General features: G+C 53.7%; 5 protein-coding genes across 5 annotated transcripts; 2 read left to right on the forward strand and 3 right to left on the reverse strand.

Moving 5' to 3' along the window:
- Positions 1 to 40: 40 nt before the first annotated feature.
- Positions 41 to 4,844, forward strand: CSUI_007021 (coatomer alpha). Its single transcript, XM_068067171.1, has 6 exons — positions 41 to 766; positions 1,586 to 1,679; positions 2,030 to 2,148; positions 2,667 to 2,808; positions 3,278 to 3,423; positions 3,901 to 4,844. The coding sequence occupies exons 2-6, from the start codon at positions 1,628 to 1,630 to the stop codon at positions 3,931 to 3,933; spliced, it is 492 nt and encodes a 163-aa protein (XP_067920849.1). The 5' UTR covers positions 41 to 766; positions 1,586 to 1,627; the 3' UTR covers positions 3,934 to 4,844.
- Positions 4,845 to 5,705: 861 nt separating this feature from the next.
- CSUI_007022 (casein kinase i) lies at positions 5,706 to 10,972 on the reverse strand. Its single transcript, XM_068067172.1, has 7 exons — positions 9,369 to 10,972; positions 8,758 to 8,912; positions 8,067 to 8,326; positions 7,583 to 7,769; positions 6,929 to 7,141; positions 6,354 to 6,493; positions 5,706 to 6,076 (listed from the first exon to the last, which is right to left on the reverse strand). The coding sequence occupies exons 2-7, from the start codon at positions 8,831 to 8,833 to the stop codon at positions 5,978 to 5,980; spliced, it is 975 nt and encodes a 324-aa protein (XP_067920850.1). The 5' UTR covers positions 8,834 to 8,912; positions 9,369 to 10,972; the 3' UTR covers positions 5,706 to 5,977.
- On the reverse strand, positions 8,913 to 9,364 carry CSUI_007023 (uncharacterized protein; the record flags this gene model as incomplete). Its single annotated transcript, XM_068067173.1, has 1 exon — positions 8,913 to 9,364. A coding segment is annotated over one exon (171 nt), but the record flags the coding sequence as incomplete, so codon positions are not given.
- A 991-nt stretch (positions 10,973 to 11,963) lies between the features above and the next one.
- On the reverse strand, positions 11,964 to 13,569 carry CSUI_007024 (msp (major sperm protein) domain-containing protein). The gene has a single exon (XM_068067174.1). It carries the CDS (start codon positions 13,040 to 13,042, stop codon positions 12,320 to 12,322), a length of 723 nt encoding a protein of 240 aa, XP_067920852.1. The 5' UTR covers positions 13,043 to 13,569; the 3' UTR covers positions 11,964 to 12,319.
- Positions 13,570 to 13,606: 37 nt separating this feature from the next.
- On the forward strand, positions 13,607 to 17,902 carry CSUI_007025 (iron-sulfur cluster assembly accessory protein). Its single transcript, XM_068067175.1, has 3 exons — positions 13,607 to 15,586; positions 15,843 to 16,973; positions 17,448 to 17,902. The coding sequence occupies exons 1-2, from the start codon at positions 14,775 to 14,777 to the stop codon at positions 16,129 to 16,131; spliced, it is 1,101 nt and encodes a 366-aa protein (XP_067920853.1). The 5' UTR covers positions 13,607 to 14,774; the 3' UTR covers positions 16,132 to 16,973; positions 17,448 to 17,902.
- The last annotated feature ends 7 nt before the right edge of the window (positions 17,903 to 17,909 follow it).

The following is a 17,909-nucleotide window of genomic DNA, read 5'->3' on the forward strand; positions in this document are numbered from 1 at the left end:
GCATGCTCGTCCGCAGACATACGCAGCTTTTGTGCGGTTGGGGTAACAGCGTCTACACGGGCTACCGAGAAGGCGCTGTCATATGGCCAGTCGTCGAAGGCTATACACTGGATTTGGGTGTACCCGTGTTGTTTGCAGTTCGCCGTCGATCATTCGTGGTTAGGAGCTACATTCTGGAAGGGTGGTGTCAATTTTGCAAGAGTGTACGAGCGTTCACACATCGCATAACGATCTGGCGTCTGTGTCAGCCGGTGGTGCTCTCTCAGTATTTATCTGTCCGATAAGAAGCTGCTGGCGGTGCATGCGATCCCTGGTTTCTACTCTTTCTCACCGAACCACTTCCCGCTTCAGATTCTGATTCGATGGGCAGCTCGCATGTTATTCGTTTCCCGTGGCAAATGTGTGGGACTCTTGCGGAGGCCGGGGCCGTATAGGTGAGGGAAAGCAACTATAACGTGGCGGCAGGGTGGTGTTGTGGGTATCACAGTTGCAGAAAAGCAGTTTCTGTATCGGCGAGCCGGGAATGTCGTGGCTCGAACCTTTCAGGTGTTTGATCTGCTGTGCATGTTTCATCGAAACCCGTAAGCGAGGTGTTTTCGAGAGTGAGGCCTCTGGGTCGCGTCTTACCGGTCTGCGAACCGTGGTGGCTGCCTAACGTACGTGCGTGTTCGCAGGTGGAAAGTTTCAGGACGCTTTGGGCTCATTCCGCTATGTGCTACATTCTATCCCGGTGGCCGTCGCCAGTAACTCCGAGGAGGAGCAAAGGGTAAGAGTTTTTTTCTTTTCAAGGAGTGGATTGTTTTCGCAGGCCAGACGGATGGCGATAGTGTCTAAATGTGTTTGACTGAATTTCTGAAGCTGCAGTTGTGAGCCGATCCCTGGGGCAGGACCCTTCATGAGTTGCTGCACCTGAGGCGAATGCCTCGAGTGCAACAGCAGACGTTGGACATCAGCTCTGCAGGCAGGGCGTTTGCGCGGATTTGATTGTAGGTATGCGACTTCTGCACGGGAGCGGGGCAGGCGTTTGGCGGCACACTTACAGAGCGGCCGTAGTGTGGAGTTTAAGGGACAGTGGCTCTTCTGTGTTTCGACGCAAGGGCTGTCCCTTGACATTCTTGGGAAACTAGGCGGCTCATCTTTTTGCATGGGGAACACTGTTGGCCCGTGCTTGCAGTATGCGTTACTTCGTTCGAGTGCTCTCTACCATTGTGGGTGAATATTGTTTGCGGAGTTTCACGCGCTCAGGATGATCTGGCTTTCAATGCTGAATGGTCAAAAAACAGGGTCATTCAGCACACCTAGAATCGGCCCCTTTTCGGGAGTCTGGGAGCTCGGCCTCCGGGTTGAGAGACTTTTTGTCGCTCCGGGCAGCGCGGCTTTCACGAGCTGCAGTTCTCTTTCCGGTCTCTTGTGAAGCTGTGGATGTGCGGTGTCAGCAGAGAAATTCATTGTCATACAGTAATGAAACATAATGCCTCCACGNNCCTTGAACTCTGGTCTCAGCGATCAGAGGCAAGAAATTTCCGATGCACTGTCGCGCGCTGTGCTCTTTTGTCACGAACCCCTTGATTTTTCCTCTTAACAGCTGCGTGAGTTTATTGACATCGCACGGCACTACATCGTCGGGATGATTCTTGAAATGACTCGAATGAGTTTCGCAGACTCCGACCCTGCGAGAAGTAAGTCCGGCTGAGCTCAACTCTGTCTGTAGCTGTCTGCGCATCCATTCACGTTGGCCAGAAAACACCTGGATGTCTCCGTTCGCTTTTGCTTTTCCGCGGTGATCATCAGTCCCTCCGGTTTTTGCGTGTGCGTAGAATTACTTAGGAACAGGTGGAATGCGGCGTGTGTCTGTCGCGCGTGTATCGCTTGTATGCATTTGGATATGTTCGTGGATATCTGTACTCCCGTACTAAGCGCGCGTTCTTTGAAGGGCACGCCCCTGCTGTTGATGATCCGAAGGTTCTGCTAACTGACGGAGTTGTAGAGTGCAGTGAAACTGGTGTGCGCCTTGTTTTTTGGGTCTCAGACATCGAGCTGGTTGCGTATTTCGCGTGCTGCAAAATGCAGCCGTCGCACTTGTTCCTCGTTCTCCGGCGCGCAATGAGTGTCGCTTGGAAAGCGCAAAATTTCGTCACCACCGCCGCTGTAGGTGGCGGGGCGGGGGAGGGGCAGATGCCAGGTGCTCGCGGATGTTTTTGTCTGCCGTCCCCGGCAGTACTGCATTCGTGAGGGGAGTGTGTACTTGGTGAAGTTTGGTCACTTACTTGTAGACGGCTATTCTCAACCTGATATATCACCTTAGATGTACGACTCCTGCGCAGCATTGGTCGCAGACGGTGGCCGAGTCCGTATTAGGAATTCATTGGTCTGTGGCGCGTCGGAAGAATGAACCAACAGCACCTGTCGGCTGCGCTCATATGTTGCCTTTGTGCCGGTTTACTGTATAGAAGTTTACTCATGTTCCTGGCTGTCTTAGAATCGGCTGTCACGAGTGCTGGTACTTTCCACAAAAGACAAGGGATTGTGAGTTCGGCTTTTAGTGAAGGCAGCAAAGTCTCAGGGTATGTTTCTGAATACGCCACGCACGTATAGGTAGGTTCTCGCGCTTGTTTGAGAACCATAGATGTCTTAAGGGCAGGGTGTGCTTACGTGTCTGCTCACAGTTTGCTAGGCGTCTGGTGAACGGAAATTTCATGGCGATCAAGGGTGCGCAGGAGGAGATTGCAAAGGCTAGAAAAGTGCTGGCACTTTGTGAACAGAAGGGCACCGACGCTCACGTGATCAACTTCGAGCCATCTGAATTCGGTAAGTTGAAAACTCACTGCTTGCCCTCGTGTTTCTATTTCGGACAGAAAGCCAACCAGAGAACAATCAGCTCACCTCGGAGCGTGGCCTTAGCAGCTATCGTGGCGGCGACAAGTTGAGTGGGGAGTTGCTCGGTAGTAAGAGTTTGCATTTTTTGCGTATTTTTTCAAAAGTGGAAGCCACCCCCGAACTGTGTGCGCCCTGAGACGCAGCACTGTGAGCAAGTTCGGAATTCCCGGCATGTCCGGTAAAGGCAGTAAATCAGCGTCCGAAAAACCGGAGATCGCTTCTTGCGGTTTGCTGATGAACCTGCCCGAAGTGTCTTCTGTTGTTTCTTGAAATATATCCCTCAACACCGTCACACCAAGGTCGGGTCCGAGACTTCCGTGCTATACGCCCTCCAGCATGTTTTTCAAGTTAACCAATCGATAGCGTTGACTGCTTGTCGGCGTGTATCTTTTGTCCACAGACAGCCTCCTTTTATGCACAGTAACGCTCACTCGTCTGGCTCCAGGAACACCGATAACTCGCTGTCCCTTCTGTGGTGCCGTCGCGAAGGTGGAATTCTCGGGTCGGATCTGTCCTATCTGTGATTTGTCTGAACTTGGGGCAAGGGTAAGAAGACAGACTGTGCGCCGCGGTGGTAGTCGGCGGCTGGCAGCTGTTTAGAGGTTTCCGGGTCGTGCGCGTTGCACCGGACCACGGCGACAGGACCTGCGCCAGACGCGGGCGGGGCTGCTGGTGTTGACTTGCAGAAGTCGGTAGTGTGTTAGTTCAGCCAAGTATAGGTCGCCGAGATGCCCCATCTTGAGATGGCAGGAATATGTATCAGGCGCCTGTCTGTGTGCACCGCCCACCGTAGTTGACTTTGCGGAGTGACAATGGATCCTGAGGGGCGGAGCCGTTGAACGGCAGACGCTCAGCGTAGGCATTACCACGTCCGGTTTCGTGGGCGCCCAGCTTTTACAAGGCGAGGTGCTGGCGTTGTCGAGTGCCTGGGCTCCGGCGGGCAAAATCAGGATGCCGTGCGTCGCCATTTGACGGACAATATGTTGCCTGCCGTTCATAATTGTGTTGGAAATTGCTTGACAGGTGGTTGGACTGCAATTTCGACCCCTCGACTAGCGAAGTTCATTGTAACAGGCTACACATCCGGTGTCAGCGAGGTTTTGTGTGATCTTCGGAGAGATACGCGAGCTGTCAACGCGGACAAAAGAAGGTACGCCATCGGGATGAGCTAGTCCAAAGGCATGGATGCTCTGCGGAGCGGAAGTGGAAAGAGTAAAGGATTTTCGGACCGATTCCTGACTCCAGCTTTTTACTCCAGTGAAGAATCAGATTCGCAGCAATGCGCGTGATCCCCCTGTGCCTGCGCGGCCTCTGTAAAACAGGGAATGAGTCTTTCTCGGGAAAGTGGTCTACGCCTCAAAGGCACTAGTGCGCTGCTGCAGTTTTGCTGAGCCATGGTTTCGGAGTGTTAGCTTGGAAAATAAACAGGAGCGATACCGCGTCTCCGGCAAACACTCCGGCGATGGGCCAAACCTCATCGAACGACTGATCCGGATATTTCGTCGTTGTGTATCGCTCCTCTTCTGCACATCCACCTGCTGCGTCCCCGAAACTGGCAGGCTCGCTGCAGACTGCTCAAGGTGAACCGAGATTACAGCCACCGCCAGTCCCCCGCTGCCGATGTATCGGTTCCCAATTAGGTTTTCACTGAGGTGTTGACAGTTTTTGCTGAGAGTTCGTCACTGCTCCGTCTACGTGTTGAAAGCATTTGCCGTAGCTGCACGACGCTGCGGCAACCCAGTGCGATCGCTGGGGATGTGCCGCCGCGAACGTTGAAAGAAACCATCAGGCAAAGGGACGCACACGCGTTGAGATTTGGTTCTCTCGTGCGAGGCTTCTGAGAGCAACAGGTGTAACTCAGCGTCCAGTAGCTGCACCCGTGTTTCTGGCGCGCATGTTTTACCACGCTCCTCAGTGCCCCTCCCCCGTTGCGAGTCGAGGGCATCGGAATAACTGAAGCTGTGAGCTGAGTCTTCTATCCTGAGTCTGCTGTTCCTACCCGGCGTTCTCGATCGCCCACAGCCTGGTCACCATGGATACTCTTGGACTAGCCCCGTACGACTGAGAGTACACAAGAACACGCGAGTATCCTCGCAAACACGCGCGAGCACGCGGGCCTCATCCGCGCTGCTGATGGTGGCAGATCCGACCCGCCCAGATCCATCCCCAGCCGGAAGCCCTTCGGCCGCGAGTCATCCTTAGCACTGGAGCGTCGCTATCATGTCGCAGCCACAACCATCACCCGCCGCACACGCTTCTGGAACTACAGGAGTTACTGTTTCAGATCGTAGATCCTCGCAGTGCTTCCGACACGCGACTCGTGCCCTGTACGTTTCCGTCAGCGCTAACTTCTACAGTCTGAATGGTCGGCCGGTAGCGTACAGAGGGCTACACTCACTTCAATCATGCCTCGTCGACGTCCACTTGTGTTGGCAAGTATATCCTGCTGCTAACAGACCTGGCTGGGCGTAAGAGAACGCTATACAGGCTGGTCAACCATCTGCTAAATCCTTGCGAAGAGGGAGCGACACTTCATGGACAGTATCTATACAACACCGAACGCCTGGTCCGCTTCTCAATTTGTCTTGTTTATGTAACATCATGCACGGTCAAAACGCAAGCTGACAGCCAATAGACGACAGACGGGTATCACGTACAAAATGCTGCGAAGTCCGACTAGTGCACGGACTGCTGTCTGGGATGTCAGGTGCTGAGGAGAGCGACAGCGCCGCGCTGAATGTTGACTCTGTACGAGCTTCGAGGCTGTTTCCAAAAAACAAAAACGAGCTTGGCAAGTCCATTGGTTGGGCAGATTCTCTGCCCGCGTTCCATTCATGTGCGCTTCGCAAAAAGGTGAGAACAAGAACCGGCCGGTGCAGGCGGTTTCAACAGTAAAAAACAACGCCGCCGGACCCGCAAAGACACATGTGATGCCCTCAAGAAAAAAGCAAAGAAACCGAAGATGTCTGCGAAGAACACATGAAAGAGGCATCTTCACGCAACCTGTCAGCCAACACGTGTACCAGGGACACAAACAAACGAGAGCCAGAGCCGCCTGTCCGCGGAGCGCCACAAGGCTGCAGATCCCGCCTCCTCACAGCTACATACACAAGTCGTTCGGGTTCTCGTCAACTTGTCGGTTGTCTTCGACGTACACTTGCTGACTCCGTCGGCTCCCCCGATCCTTCTCCGTGTTGATCTGCATCGGCCCCACACAACCGACAACACCCGGCACACTGTGACAAGAAAATATGCCGCCTACATGACATGCTCTTCGACATCTACCTGCGCGTGCTGAGCTTCGTCCCGGCCAGCGCTATCCCATGCTCAGATGACTGACGTATTAGCTTGAGTGTTTCACTCACAGACACTTTCTGTCTCTTTTTCTGCTTCTGTCTCCTCTTGGGACATTTTGAGCCGATCAATATTAACCAGCAGCGGTTGGGCGTGCGCTGATAGCCTCGTGTATCACTTACAAAAGTCCAGTCGAAGATAAAATCATACTGGTATCCCTCTCTAAAGAACAGGTCTTTGAAAAGCCTCCGAAGGTAAGAGTAGTCTGGGCGGTCTTCGAATCGAAGGGACCGACAATAGTTCAAATACGTGATGAACTCAACTGCACGCAAACAGAAAAGCGTACACCACCATCACGGCCGATGTAAACCTTGGTGCTTTTCCGCAAGCGTCTACGATGGACAACCCACACGAGGGCGCGCGGACTCAGCGCACGTGGAAGAGACGCGCAGAATACCGCCAACGTCCGCACATGAAAGTCGGCCGGACACGGCTGGACACTGGAACACTCCCACTCCCCTTGTATCCGACTTGAAGAAACTGACCTGGACAGTTACCGCAACAGACCCTCACCTCTCTGCACTGGATTCCCGGCTGCGGCAAAAGATAGTTGAGGGTGAATACAAAGGTTTCCCTCCGCTTGTGCTATACAGAGGCGCAACCTCACAAGAACACCAGACACCAGAACAAGCCGCAGCGCCGCAACCGACCTGCCGTTCCTGATGTACAAGAACCTGAACAGGGAGGAAATGCTTACAAGGAAAATGTTTGCAGAGAATTTCGATGGGTGTGGACATTTTCTTCTCCATGATTTTGTCGTATTTGTCCTTCTTCGTAGTCGCCTTGAGCCCTTGCCACGGCAGCGAGCCTCTGTTGAAGTACATCAGAACGTAGCCTAACGCCTCCAAGTCGTCGCGGCGACTCTGTTCAATGCCCAGATGGGTGTTTATTGACGCGTACCGAGCTGTCCCTGTAAAGCAGCAAGACCGAAGGAGTGCAGCGCACACGGAACACCAGTCCAAGCACCGAAACGTCACTGAACGGCGAGTGCTGGTCGCATTCCATTTCGTGCCCCGCAAGATGCCTCCTACAGAAAAAGCACGTCTCCGTTTTGCCCAAAACCACCGCCACGGGTTGAGTCAGTTCATCCAAGTTATTACAGCAACGAGTGCATGTGCAAGCTACGACAGGCATGCGCTTTCCAATCCATATTATGCTTTCGATGACTAAAAGTCTTGGCATTTTACAGATAGCACAGAAAACGTCGACTGAGGTTCTCGGCTTCGGTCGGGGCAAAAAGTCGGTTGTTTTGGACAATACCTCCTGTCCTGACCCAAAATGCGTACACATCAGACAGCAACTAACTCCTGAAGCTCCGCAGAGGTAGCAAAGAGTTCTGAAATGCATTCACCTGTTAAATTCTTGCCTTCCCTGTAGGGAATGTGCTGCTGAGTTTTCGGATCACGGTACTTTTTAGCCAAACCGAAATCAATAATGTATACCACCGACATCTTCTTGCCCCGGCCGATCAAAAAATTGTCGGGTTTTATGTCCCTGTGAATGAAGTTCTTGCTGTGTACGAACTCAATCCGATTCAGCTGCAAACGACCAAACACCCGCACATTCTGGCGCCGCGTCTGACGCCAGCTGTCCTCGCAGCTGGCAGAAATCCAACCGACCAAAGTTCACAGTGAAAACACAGAAAGACCTTCCCCAGGCTCCTCACAAAACTCACGCGCACGGAAACGGGACACAGCGGAAGAAAGCTCAGGTGACGAAAAACCACGTACTCTGCTCATTTACTAGTGTCAGGCAGCGAGTATGCAAACAAGGCTCACAAAACTAGTCTGCTGACGTCGGAGTACTAGACGAGTACCGACCAGGGTGAAACTTACCATCTGATCCGCCAGCATCAAGACGGTTTTGAGGGAGAGTTTGCGATTGCAAATACTGAAAAGGTCCTCAAGAGACGGACCGAGGAGGTCAATAACCATGACGTTGTAATCGCCTTCTATGCCGTACCAATGAACCATAGGAATGCCGATGCCACCTGCCAGCAATTTGTACAGCTTCGATTCGTACAGCAACTGTGGATGTTTTGACTTGATGGATTCCAGCTTGATCGCAACTTCATCACCAGTCAGAATATTGGCACCTGCAGGCGGCAACGTAGAAAAAAACACCTGACATCCCGCACACAGTAACTGACAGCACTATAAAACAACTTGCTTGTTCAGACAGGGGCGCGAGAATGGGAACAACTGGCCAGTAGAGGCACCCCCAAAACCACCGAACGTAAAGATTAAAGTCGAGTCGTGGCATCATGGAGGACAAGAGTGAAGTATGCTTTCTGGAAGTCACCGAAAGCGCCACGGTGTGAAAACAGTACACTCTGACTGTTTCCAGGGTTGATTCAGCCAGGAGCATTTCCACATCAGCCTTCTGCAGGTAACCAATCAGGCAGGATCAGCGCAAGACTGAACTCAAACCTTCGCAATCGGCGGCCACTGCGCGCAGCTGAATACACATCAGGGTTGCCAAAGAAAAAAGTTTCGGGCGCTTTCCGACAACGTTAGTCAAACTTACCAATATAGATATCACCGAAGGATCCACTACCGATCTTCCGACCGAGTCGGTACTTCCCCCCAACCCGCACCTCCATCCTTTCTGTCTAGAAAACAGCGAAGACAGCTCAACAGTTCAGGAGGCCGCCGATCGCCTGTCGCCCTTATCCTACACATCTCCGCAGACCACAAAGCCGTGAACAGTCTAATCTCAATGGCGCTGATCTTGAGGCTGGTAGCTCCGCATCGCGTGCTGCCGCGGATATCCTTTTCACGACCCCTCACGAACGAAATACAATAGTGAAAGAGAACGGCCCAGAAAGGGCACAGAAAGGTGACGAGTATTGACGACAGCACGAGTGAAACCACCGTTTTCCACGGCTGACCAGCACGTACCTAGCGCACCAAACTGCGTCCGTGCCGGAAGCTACAAAAATACACTAGGGGATCGTGAAATCACAAGATACACCGCCAAACCATCAACCGAAGAAGAAACCACATTCCCGCGAGTACATTCTGCCGTCGTGGTCCTCCGACACTTTCACACTCAGCAATGGGCCACACACGCACAAGCCCGCGAAACAAACCGGACACATACTTGATAAACAAGCAGAGTATCAGCTCCCGACTTACGCCCAGCGACGTGCGACGAAGGCGGCTCCGCGCGCTGCGGCGCCCTCAGGGAAGCTGGCCCCCTGCCTGTCGATGTCAGCGCTGGACGTGGAGGAACACGAAGAACGGATGCTGGAGTTTACGAAGCAGCGGAACGACTAAGCATATAGCTGGGCAAAGGAATAAAGCGAAGGCGGAGGGGGGTTCAGCCACAGGCAGAGGCATGCACAAGTTGACTCAGAGGCGCCTCAAATGTGACGAAAAGAAAGAAGCAGAACTGCGACTGAAATGAAGGCAAGGGCTCGGTTGAGAATGCGATCGGGACCCCAACGCAGGACAGCCGAAAAGAAGACAATGCAGCGGTGATACTACCAGAAGAACCGAGACAACGGCGGTAACTGGAGAAGCGTGCCGGGCCCCAGCTGCTGACTAGACACGAGCGCTGTGAATGCTGCAGGAAACGAGGGTCCTCTGAGGAAACGGTACAAAAGCGACAGCGAGACGAAGTCACAGACACAGCGACGACTGCCTGCGTAAACAGGAGAAAGTGTGACGCAGCAGGCACCTAGAGAGAGGTTTCAGGAAGTCCCTGTGAGTGAACGCCAAACACGTCTCACAACTGAAACCGAGGCGAAAGCAAAGCGGAGGGTACTGTAAGTGTCCGGTCTCTCGCAACGCTTAACGGCATTCCAAGCAGGCGAACGGACACCTCGGAACCCAATTCAGTCAGGATAAATAAGAAGGAGAAGAAGAAACGACGGCGCACCGAAGCTGTCCGTCTCAGGGAAGCGACCAAGCACCAGTAATTAACCAACAACACAACACGATTCCTCAAATAGAGCGAACAGAAAGGTTAGCTTCACCGACTTCCGCAAGCATGTAACGAAGAGGGCGGTCCGACAAGAGAAAACAACGTACTAGCCGTCTTTCGCTCTGGCATGCTTTCCCCGCTAAACGGACGGAGAAATGCACGGAAGTCACAGCATCCGCAGCTGCAGTAGCTGCCGCACGAACAATAGCAGCAGACACCTCCTCCGCCTCCTCCATCCAATGCACCGGAACCGGGCGACGATGGCGCATCGCTCCGCAATAGACCGGTGCCCTCTTGATCGCAAGCACGGCCTACTGTATCCTAGTCTTCCAACTAAGGAAAACGCTGAAAGGATACTTTTTTCAGCAAGCGCGTTTTGCTGCTGGAATGACAAAAAGCGGGAGGAGCCGGGGCAGCAGTGACGAGGCCCACCCCCGCTGATCGCAATGATGACGATGATGATGCCCGCTGCAGCTCCACCAACGGTCCCCTACTAAGCTGCTGCTGCTTCCTGCACCAGCAGGTTCCGGACCACCTGGCTGCGGAAGAGGGACTGCCAGTGTTGTGTTTGAATGCATGTGGAGGTTTCTTTCGTCGTGTACTGCGTACCGCTGTTCGCTCAGGTACAGGATTTCCGCATTGCACACGTACGGCGATGTTACCAAAGAGCCCGTAGGAGTCGTCCGACCTACAAAAATCGGCAGCCACACGGTCTTGACCAGCACGACGGGCAAAGAACTCTGATCAGTTAAGCGAGACGCCTCCGCTGGAAGATATTTCCCTTCCACAAGGCCGTCCGCATTGAGGGTGCTTTTGTCCGCTTGTCCCGCTGCCTGCCGTGGACGCGGGGTAACGGCCCCTCGACGGGCTAGCATGTAGCCTCATCCTCGCGGCCCGCCAAGCTTCCCCGGCCACCTGGGATGGTATGTTTCCGTACATCAGACCCTCCTGGGTGTTAGTCCGGGTTGCTGCTACACTGGTTGGCTATACTACGAGACGCCCTCTGGCTGCCACTACATGTGGATCCGTTTGGAGTCTCTTGGTGGTGACCCCGATCCGTAAATCCCCTGCTCGCAGTCACCTTCCCTCCACTGCGGGTGGTACAACCACGAACAACGTGCACCGGCAGGCAAAGATCCGCCAGACGTGACGTGCCGGAGAGCCCCGCACAGAGAGATTGTGCACCGCTTCGCAACACGCTTAGTGTCTGAGGTGGCGACGGCGGACAAAGTGCCGTTCCATCGCTCGTCCAGCCCCAGAAGTCTCGGGCGGCAATCGGAGTATATAGGTCAACGCAAGACCACTACGACCCGCAATGGCCGGATCCCTGGACGGCTATGTGCCTATCAGAGGTACATCGTGGCACTGGTCATCATGTCAGTGTGCAGCTGACTAGATGACACTGTCTCCTGACGCTACGGAGTTGCGGACGGATCAGCAAGTTAAAATATTGTGGTGCAGCTGTGGTGGAAGATCGACTTCGCTAACGGCGCCCTCATATGCCTGGCGTTCTTGAAGTCGAACTACAGTCAATGACACATGCAGCCCCGACTTCCGTCTGCAAACTGTTGCACTGGTGCCCTATCGTACCCTTCACCTTACTTCGCTGAAGTGCTGCAACACCATCTCTTCCCGCCCATTTGCCGCGAAAAACAGGAACCTCGACTGTGCGCGCTTGCGAGCCCAGGTCGCGGAGACGTGTAAGAAAAAAAGAACTAAGGCTCTTTCCAGTAGACCAAGCAATGCACGTCTTTTGGCAACAGAGAGTCAACACAGGAACTGCAAAAGTTTGTTCACCACTCACGCGTCCACCCTCCATGTACAGTTCGTCGCTAGTCCTACCAACTCCGACTCATGTGAACGTCCGAGATTACTGTATTATGCATGTCATTGCCCCTCCCAGCAAGACCTTCCTCTCAGGGACACTATCAATCGACAGTCATCCCTTCCCTGCAAACGTCAGGTTAACAACGGTAAACCGGCATAACCAGTTTCCGCCCTTTGTGCCACATTCGGCTGACGGTGGTTGGCTTCGTTTGCTTCCCCTGCACTGCGAAGACGAACGTTTCATACTCACATAGGTACGCGTGCATCAACTTGTACATATACCTATCCACGACTCGCGAGTAGTACTGTCACGCTTTGAACTTTGCACCAGAAGCTATTTCCTGATAGACGGTTCGCTGAAGCTTCCGAAGAGATACCAGATGACCACTCCAATGAACAAGTACACCGGAATGTGCCACAGCTCAAACATACCCAGGACTCCACTCCTCTGTGAAGCGCCCTTTCGTCCTATCTGCGTCTTGAGAGCCTCGTTCTCTTTAACAAGTTCATCTTTGTGTCGCTCAAGAGCAAGTGCATACTCCACAAGTTGATCATACCGGCTCTTCAAGTCCGCCGAGTAGTTGCCAGTCCCCGCCGAACCAGGTCCACCGTACGTACCACCAGCGACCCCTCTTCCTGCATTCGCGTTCTCTCCTGTGCTGCCTACGTGGTCGCTTGTCGATCCAGCTGTGCGATATACAACCGACAGACGAATGTCTTCGATGCGGTCGCGATCTAGGGTCTGCCAATAATCTCTGGCGAGTGGCGCGTCGGAGGAGACAGCTGTCGACTGAATAAGAAATCTGTCACTGCAGGGACGCGTTGGCTCCTCAGAAAGCGGTTGCAGAACAATATGCACAATTTCCTTGCCCCCGCCAGGAATTATGCCTGTCGACGGACGAACCAAGTAACTCTTGGGCGCCGTTGTCTTTATTTTGAATGCCACAAACGTGTCTGATACGTTTTCTAGATGCAGTTCCACAGTTGAGGAACTGAACAGAACCACCGGAAATTCGATGACTTTCTCCGGAGAGATACGTAGTAACGGGCCTGCCATCTTCGCGCGGTCTCGCGTGTACGGGTATCGAAACACGTATAGTAATCAGGCGGAACCGCAAAGGCTGAGGCCCTCGACCTGCGGCGAACTGCCCGAAACAGAAAAGGAGACGTCAAAAATAATGGGAGAACAACAACCGCGAAAAGGGCACTAAATCCGGTTATACGACGTACAGAGAAGACAAGGCCACAGAAGCACTTTAGAGAGCAAAACGGAACGCGACAGAAGAGAAGACCCAGTGCGCGACGTCCTGAAGTTGGCGGAAAAATGCGAACACGCACCCGCCGCGAAGCGGAAATCTCTCTGTTTTTGGACCTACAAAAGAAATGAGATGGAAACGGAGAACCAAAGAGGACAAAAAGAGAAGGGGGTCGACACGCGCGCAAGATCCCAAGACTCCCTCAGCTCCTGCCACGCACTACAATCTGCGGACGAAAGAGGCTGTTACAGAGTCAGAAGTTGAGGAGGGCACTCTCAGCCTCAGCAACCCTGATTTGTACCTTGGGGTTCATGACCGGATACTTCCCGTCTGGGTAGAGCTGCGCATGATTGGGTCCGTCACCTCCTCGACTTGTACACCCCAGCTCGCGCGGTCAGCGTTGCGCGTCGCCACAGGACGCTGTATACAGTAACTGCTTTTTCGGTGGTTCGCTATCTAGGGAGGGGGGGGCTAGGCGCGATCCGATCCGCGCGAATGACGCAGAACCATCGCCATCGATGGACGCTTCTCCAAGGTGTGCAAAGCTGGCCGTGCTGCCGTGTGTAGCTGGGATGTTCGTAAATCGATAGACAAGGGCGATCGGCGATCCTTTGGTGAAGCCTCGCGGGGCCGGTGGACCTTCGCTGCCCTTCACACCGGAAATGCCTGTAGGATTCCGTTTCATGCTCGTTGCGTGGTCACCGGTGGAGTGTTTCGGACAAGCCCCAGGTTCGGCGTGTAACGACGTCCGTGTCCGGTCTTGCCTCGTGCAAACCACAAATCCGAGCAGTGCACCCCTGGCGAGACTTTTGGCGTTTCCTTGGGAACCCGCTTACGTTTCCTCGAACGCAGCGTGGAAGCCAGCAAAGCATCAGCTGCAGACACATCGGACTTCGTTGTGTTGACTGTCGTCCCCTTCCGTGATGTAGTTGCTCAGGGACCTTGTCCTGCCTTTTTCCCATGTTTACGGTAACGGGTCAAAGGGGAGTAAATCTGGTGCGAGGACTACTTGGCAGTAAGCGACCGTGTACTTCCTTGCCATGCTTTAAGCGGAAAACAAGCGGTACCATGCACTGGGTAGCCCCCAACTGTCAACTGCTGTCACTTTGATATCGCTGTTTTTCTCGGCTACCGGGATTCCAGATGGCTGTTTTTTTCAGGAGCCATGGGGTCACCAACTTCGCCCCGTGCTGTCGGTATTTAAGGTCCTAAATAGCATGTTTTGCTCGTGTGACGGCTGCGGTTGCAGTAGGGGGGGGAAATTGGAAGCTTTTGTTGTCCAGCTCTGTGGTGCCCCACGAAGCCGCTGCGGACAGCTGCTGCATTTGGGTCCGTCCAGTCAGCTCAGTGGGTCAAGATCGCTTAATGGCAAGGAGTCGTATAGCAGGTCTGTTTTCCTCCGGTTGAGTCGTAGCTTTCTGAGAGCTCAGTGGTCAGCTGAGTGTTCGTCTGTTCTGGTTTCATCACGCCTCTATTATGACGTTTTACTGAGTTTTCGTCAGCTCCTTTGATCACAGCGTTTCTCGCTGCTCTATGGTTGTGTTACACGAGTCGGTGAAGGAAACGTGGAAGGGCTTCTCTCTCGAATCAGTAGCCGCCGGTAGCCCACAAGTGCAACCCTGTGTCGGACAGGCCGAGCGGGCAGATGAAGTTATCATGTGGAGTTCCCCCGTGTACAACGTGCGCCATGTGCCGGGCCTGGGTACCCGCTGCCGTCCCCCCAAGCGGACACTCGTGATCAGGAGGGTTAGCGGTTCGGTGGCTAACGAGGTATCTCCTGCGTTCGCCCGCCATTTCTCGGGTGCCTTCTCAAATGCTATCGGGCAGTCTCCTTTCAGTCTACGTTCTGACCCTTTCGAGTCTTCGAACAGCCTGGCGGTGCCTCCTCAGGTGCCGCTCTTCGCAAGAACTGCTTTTTCTTCGTGGGTGCAGGCCGATCGGAACAAATCTTTCGCGGTGCTTGACTCCTTGGCTGATTCCCCCTTGCGACCCTTCAGCACAGCATCGAGGGAGTTCAGGTTCAGTGCGACCGAGGCGGTTGGGAGAGAAGCCTCACACGGGAAAGCATCCAGGGCTGCCCATTCTGAATCTTTTCTCTTGACAAGTTTTGAGGACGTTGCAACTCTCCAAATATCTCATGCTGCCGTAGAGCGCCTCCAGCAGATTTGGGCAAGACGACACTTCGAAAGGAAAGAAGGCGGACGAAGAATTGGCGAAGAAAGAGGGGGAACGGTTTTGGGGTTGCTTGTGCGGGTTGTCAGTGGAGGCTGCTCGGGGTACAAATACTGCTTCGAGTTGGTGGGCCCTGACGAGCTCTCAGCTCTTCGAGAAGGTGGAGAACACGTGTAAGTAATCTCCCCTTTCAAGTAGCAATCTCCGTACTCGTAATCATACGTCTTCTGCACCTCTGATTTGGTGTATGTGAACTGCGCAGCGGTGTGCCGTTTCAATTTAGCGGGCTCCGTCCGTTTAGCCTGCTTTCTCGTCAGTTGTGCTAGCAATGGAGCCATGCGTTGGGCGTACTCAGACACTAACAGAGGAATTTTGAGGGGACTTCATCTATTGTTTCATTCACATTTCGTTCCCTTTTCTTTTCTTCAGCTTCTTTTGGCCGTCCTTCACGTCCGCATCCGGCTCCGCAGCAGATCCAGGGCCGTCCACCATTCGCCGGGAAGGGTCGTCGGCTGTAGAGCGAGACCCGAAGCACGATTTTTTTGCTAAAAGTAACTGGTGCGTGGTTGTGGATAAGTGCAGTGTGCCGTTCCTTGTTGATGCTTTTGTCGATTATGCTGATTCGCTTGCAGCCTCGGAGTTCCGTGTGATACGGAACGCTCAGGCAGAGAATGTGTGTAGTTGTGGTCATTCGTTCGCTATCAGGGACGATTTCTGAGGTGACTCGAGGCGTAACGACGACAGCGTTTGATCGGCGTGCCTTCGCAGGGAAAGCGCCGCGGAGTGATTTTGAAGGGAGATACCCAATCAGTGGTGTCGTCGGCCAGCCAGGTTTTCTCCTTCGTTCCGTTACTCTCGATCTGACCGGCAACGTTTCCGGCCGCTTCGAGCTGCGTTGCTGCATAGTGGACTGTCGCTTCAAGTTCACAATTGCAACCCGTCAGAGGGAAAGCTGACCGGGTGTTGTATTTTGGAGGGGGCCCGTCGAACAACACGAGAAATGGTATGCTGCACTGCCCTTCCATTCAAGTGTGTTCTCGGTCAGCCATCTCTTTACTCCTGCAGCTTTCTTGGAGAAAACAAACTCGAAAAGATCCGGTAGCTATCGAGGGAGACTTACCTACGCCCAATTCTGCCGTCCCGTGTATGTTGGGAGAGCGGGAAGTCAGCGAAAAACCATCACCCGCGTACATTCATAGCCCTCCAGAGGGCTGTAGGCAAGGAGCGGGTTTTTGATTGGTGGGAGGGTCACTAGGGAGCCGACAGGAGGTGATCAATGTTGGACGCGGTCGTGGTGTGCAGCAGTACTACGCCTTCGGAGTCAGCGAAAACCATTACCGCGTCCATCCACAGCCCTCCGGAGGGCTGTAGAGGTCCTGGATGCCCTGCGCCGGCAACACAGCGGCACAGGTCCTCCAGGACCTCGCTATATGGCAGTTTGCTTGTCTCGTTGTCGCTGTCGTACTGGCTCCTACTTCAGAGAGTTGTTGACCAGCTTGCAAGATCTGCTTACTAGATCAAAGAGAGACCAGCGTAGAGACGGCGTTTTGCTCGTGACAGGTACAAGACTCTTTAGACTGCACATGAAAGAGATGGTCTCCCGAACTGCAGCTGGGGAGCGATCCGACCTTGCTCAGACAAGCACAAGGGTAGATCACGGCGAACGGGTGACGGCTCTAATAGTGTTGTGAGTGGCTAACTTGTGAGGCGCGACTCGTTAGGCGGTCACGGCTCCAGACGGTTCAGTATGTACGCAGGTGCCTTGAAGGGCCGTGTCCGGAGAATCTGATTCGCGTCCCGTGCTGTTGCAGGAGCGGGGAGAAAGAGGTATTTCTTTGGTCAAATACGAGAGAGAGAAATCTATCCTACGTCACTGACTTCGGGTGGTGGGGCGGATAGATGTGAGCCGAGCCTGTTAACTCTAGGTTCTACGTTGTGTACTCAGAAGAGGTTTGACAAGTACGCCAAAAGGATACAATCCCAGCAGCGGCACGCGAATCATAGAAGGGTGTCTTTTGCGGTAATACTTCGCAGCTACCGTCTGCTGGGTCATTTCTTCCCACCTCGTCTTTTCGTAAAGCTCTACGATGTCCCGCGATGATCCAGTCGTCCCGCGCGTGGCACCGCGGCTATTAAGGCTGATCACCTTGTTGCTCAGACGACGTTACGAGAGCCTTACGAAGATTGCGAAGGCAGCTCGCAACTGGGTAAGTTAGATTCTTTTCGCTTCGACCGTCCGCGGTATCTTCTCTGGTCAGGAACGATTTCAGAGAGAACAGCCTAGAGCTGGCGTCCCTCGTGGGTTCTGACCATCGCTGGGGAGCGAGCGGAGACTCAGTAGAGCCTCTCCGGCATTTCGAGGAGGATAATCATGCAACAGTCAGTGCTGCGAGGTTTTCGAACAGCGAGTGGTGGAGCTCAGCAGCACGGCGAAGAACACACGGCTGTTACGAGAGACGAGGGCGTGCTGGTGACTGTTATGCCTGCCACAGGCAC

Source organism: Cystoisospora suis (genome assembly GCF_002600585.1).
Source record: "Cystoisospora suis strain Wien I chromosome Unknown contig_3620, whole genome shotgun sequence".
In the NCBI taxonomy this organism is placed as follows: Eukaryota; Apicomplexa; class Conoidasida; order Eucoccidiorida; family Sarcocystidae; genus Cystoisospora; species Cystoisospora suis.

Bases quoted from the DNA above. Each gene is read 5' to 3' on its own strand.
- CSUI_007021 (XM_068067171.1), top strand. From the start codon at position 1,628: ATGATTCTTGAAATGACTCGAATGAGTTTCGCAGACTCCGACCCTGCG. The intron at 2,149-2,666 runs GTAGGTGGCGGG...GTCTGCTCACAG, and splicing joins ATTTCGTCACCACCGCCGCT to TTTGCTAGGCGTCTGGTGAA. The intron at 3,424-3,900 runs GTAAGAAGACAG...ATTGCTTGACAG, and splicing joins TGTCTGAACTTGGGGCAAGG to GTGGTTGGACTGCAATTTCG.
- CSUI_007022 (XM_068067172.1), bottom strand. From the start codon at position 8,833: ATGGAGGTGCGGGTTGGGGGGAAGTACCGACTCGGTCGGAAGATCGGT. The intron at 7,142-7,582 runs GTGAATGCATTT...GCTGCTTTACAG, and splicing joins GGAAGGCAAGAATTTAACAG to GGACAGCTCGGTACGCGTCA. The intron at 6,077-6,353 runs GTAAGTGATACA...GGGCCGATGCAG, and splicing joins TTATCTTCGACTGGACTTTT to ATCAACACGGAGAAGGATCG.
- CSUI_007024 (XM_068067174.1), bottom strand. From the start codon at position 13,042: ATGGCAGGCCCGTTACTACGTATCTCTCCGGAGAAAGTCATCGAATTT.
- CSUI_007025 (XM_068067175.1), top strand. From the start codon at position 14,775: ATGGTTGTGTTACACGAGTCGGTGAAGGAAACGTGGAAGGGCTTCTCT. The intron at 15,587-15,842 runs GTAAGTAATCTC...TCTTTTCTTCAG, and splicing joins CGAGAAGGTGGAGAACACGT to CTTCTTTTGGCCGTCCTTCA.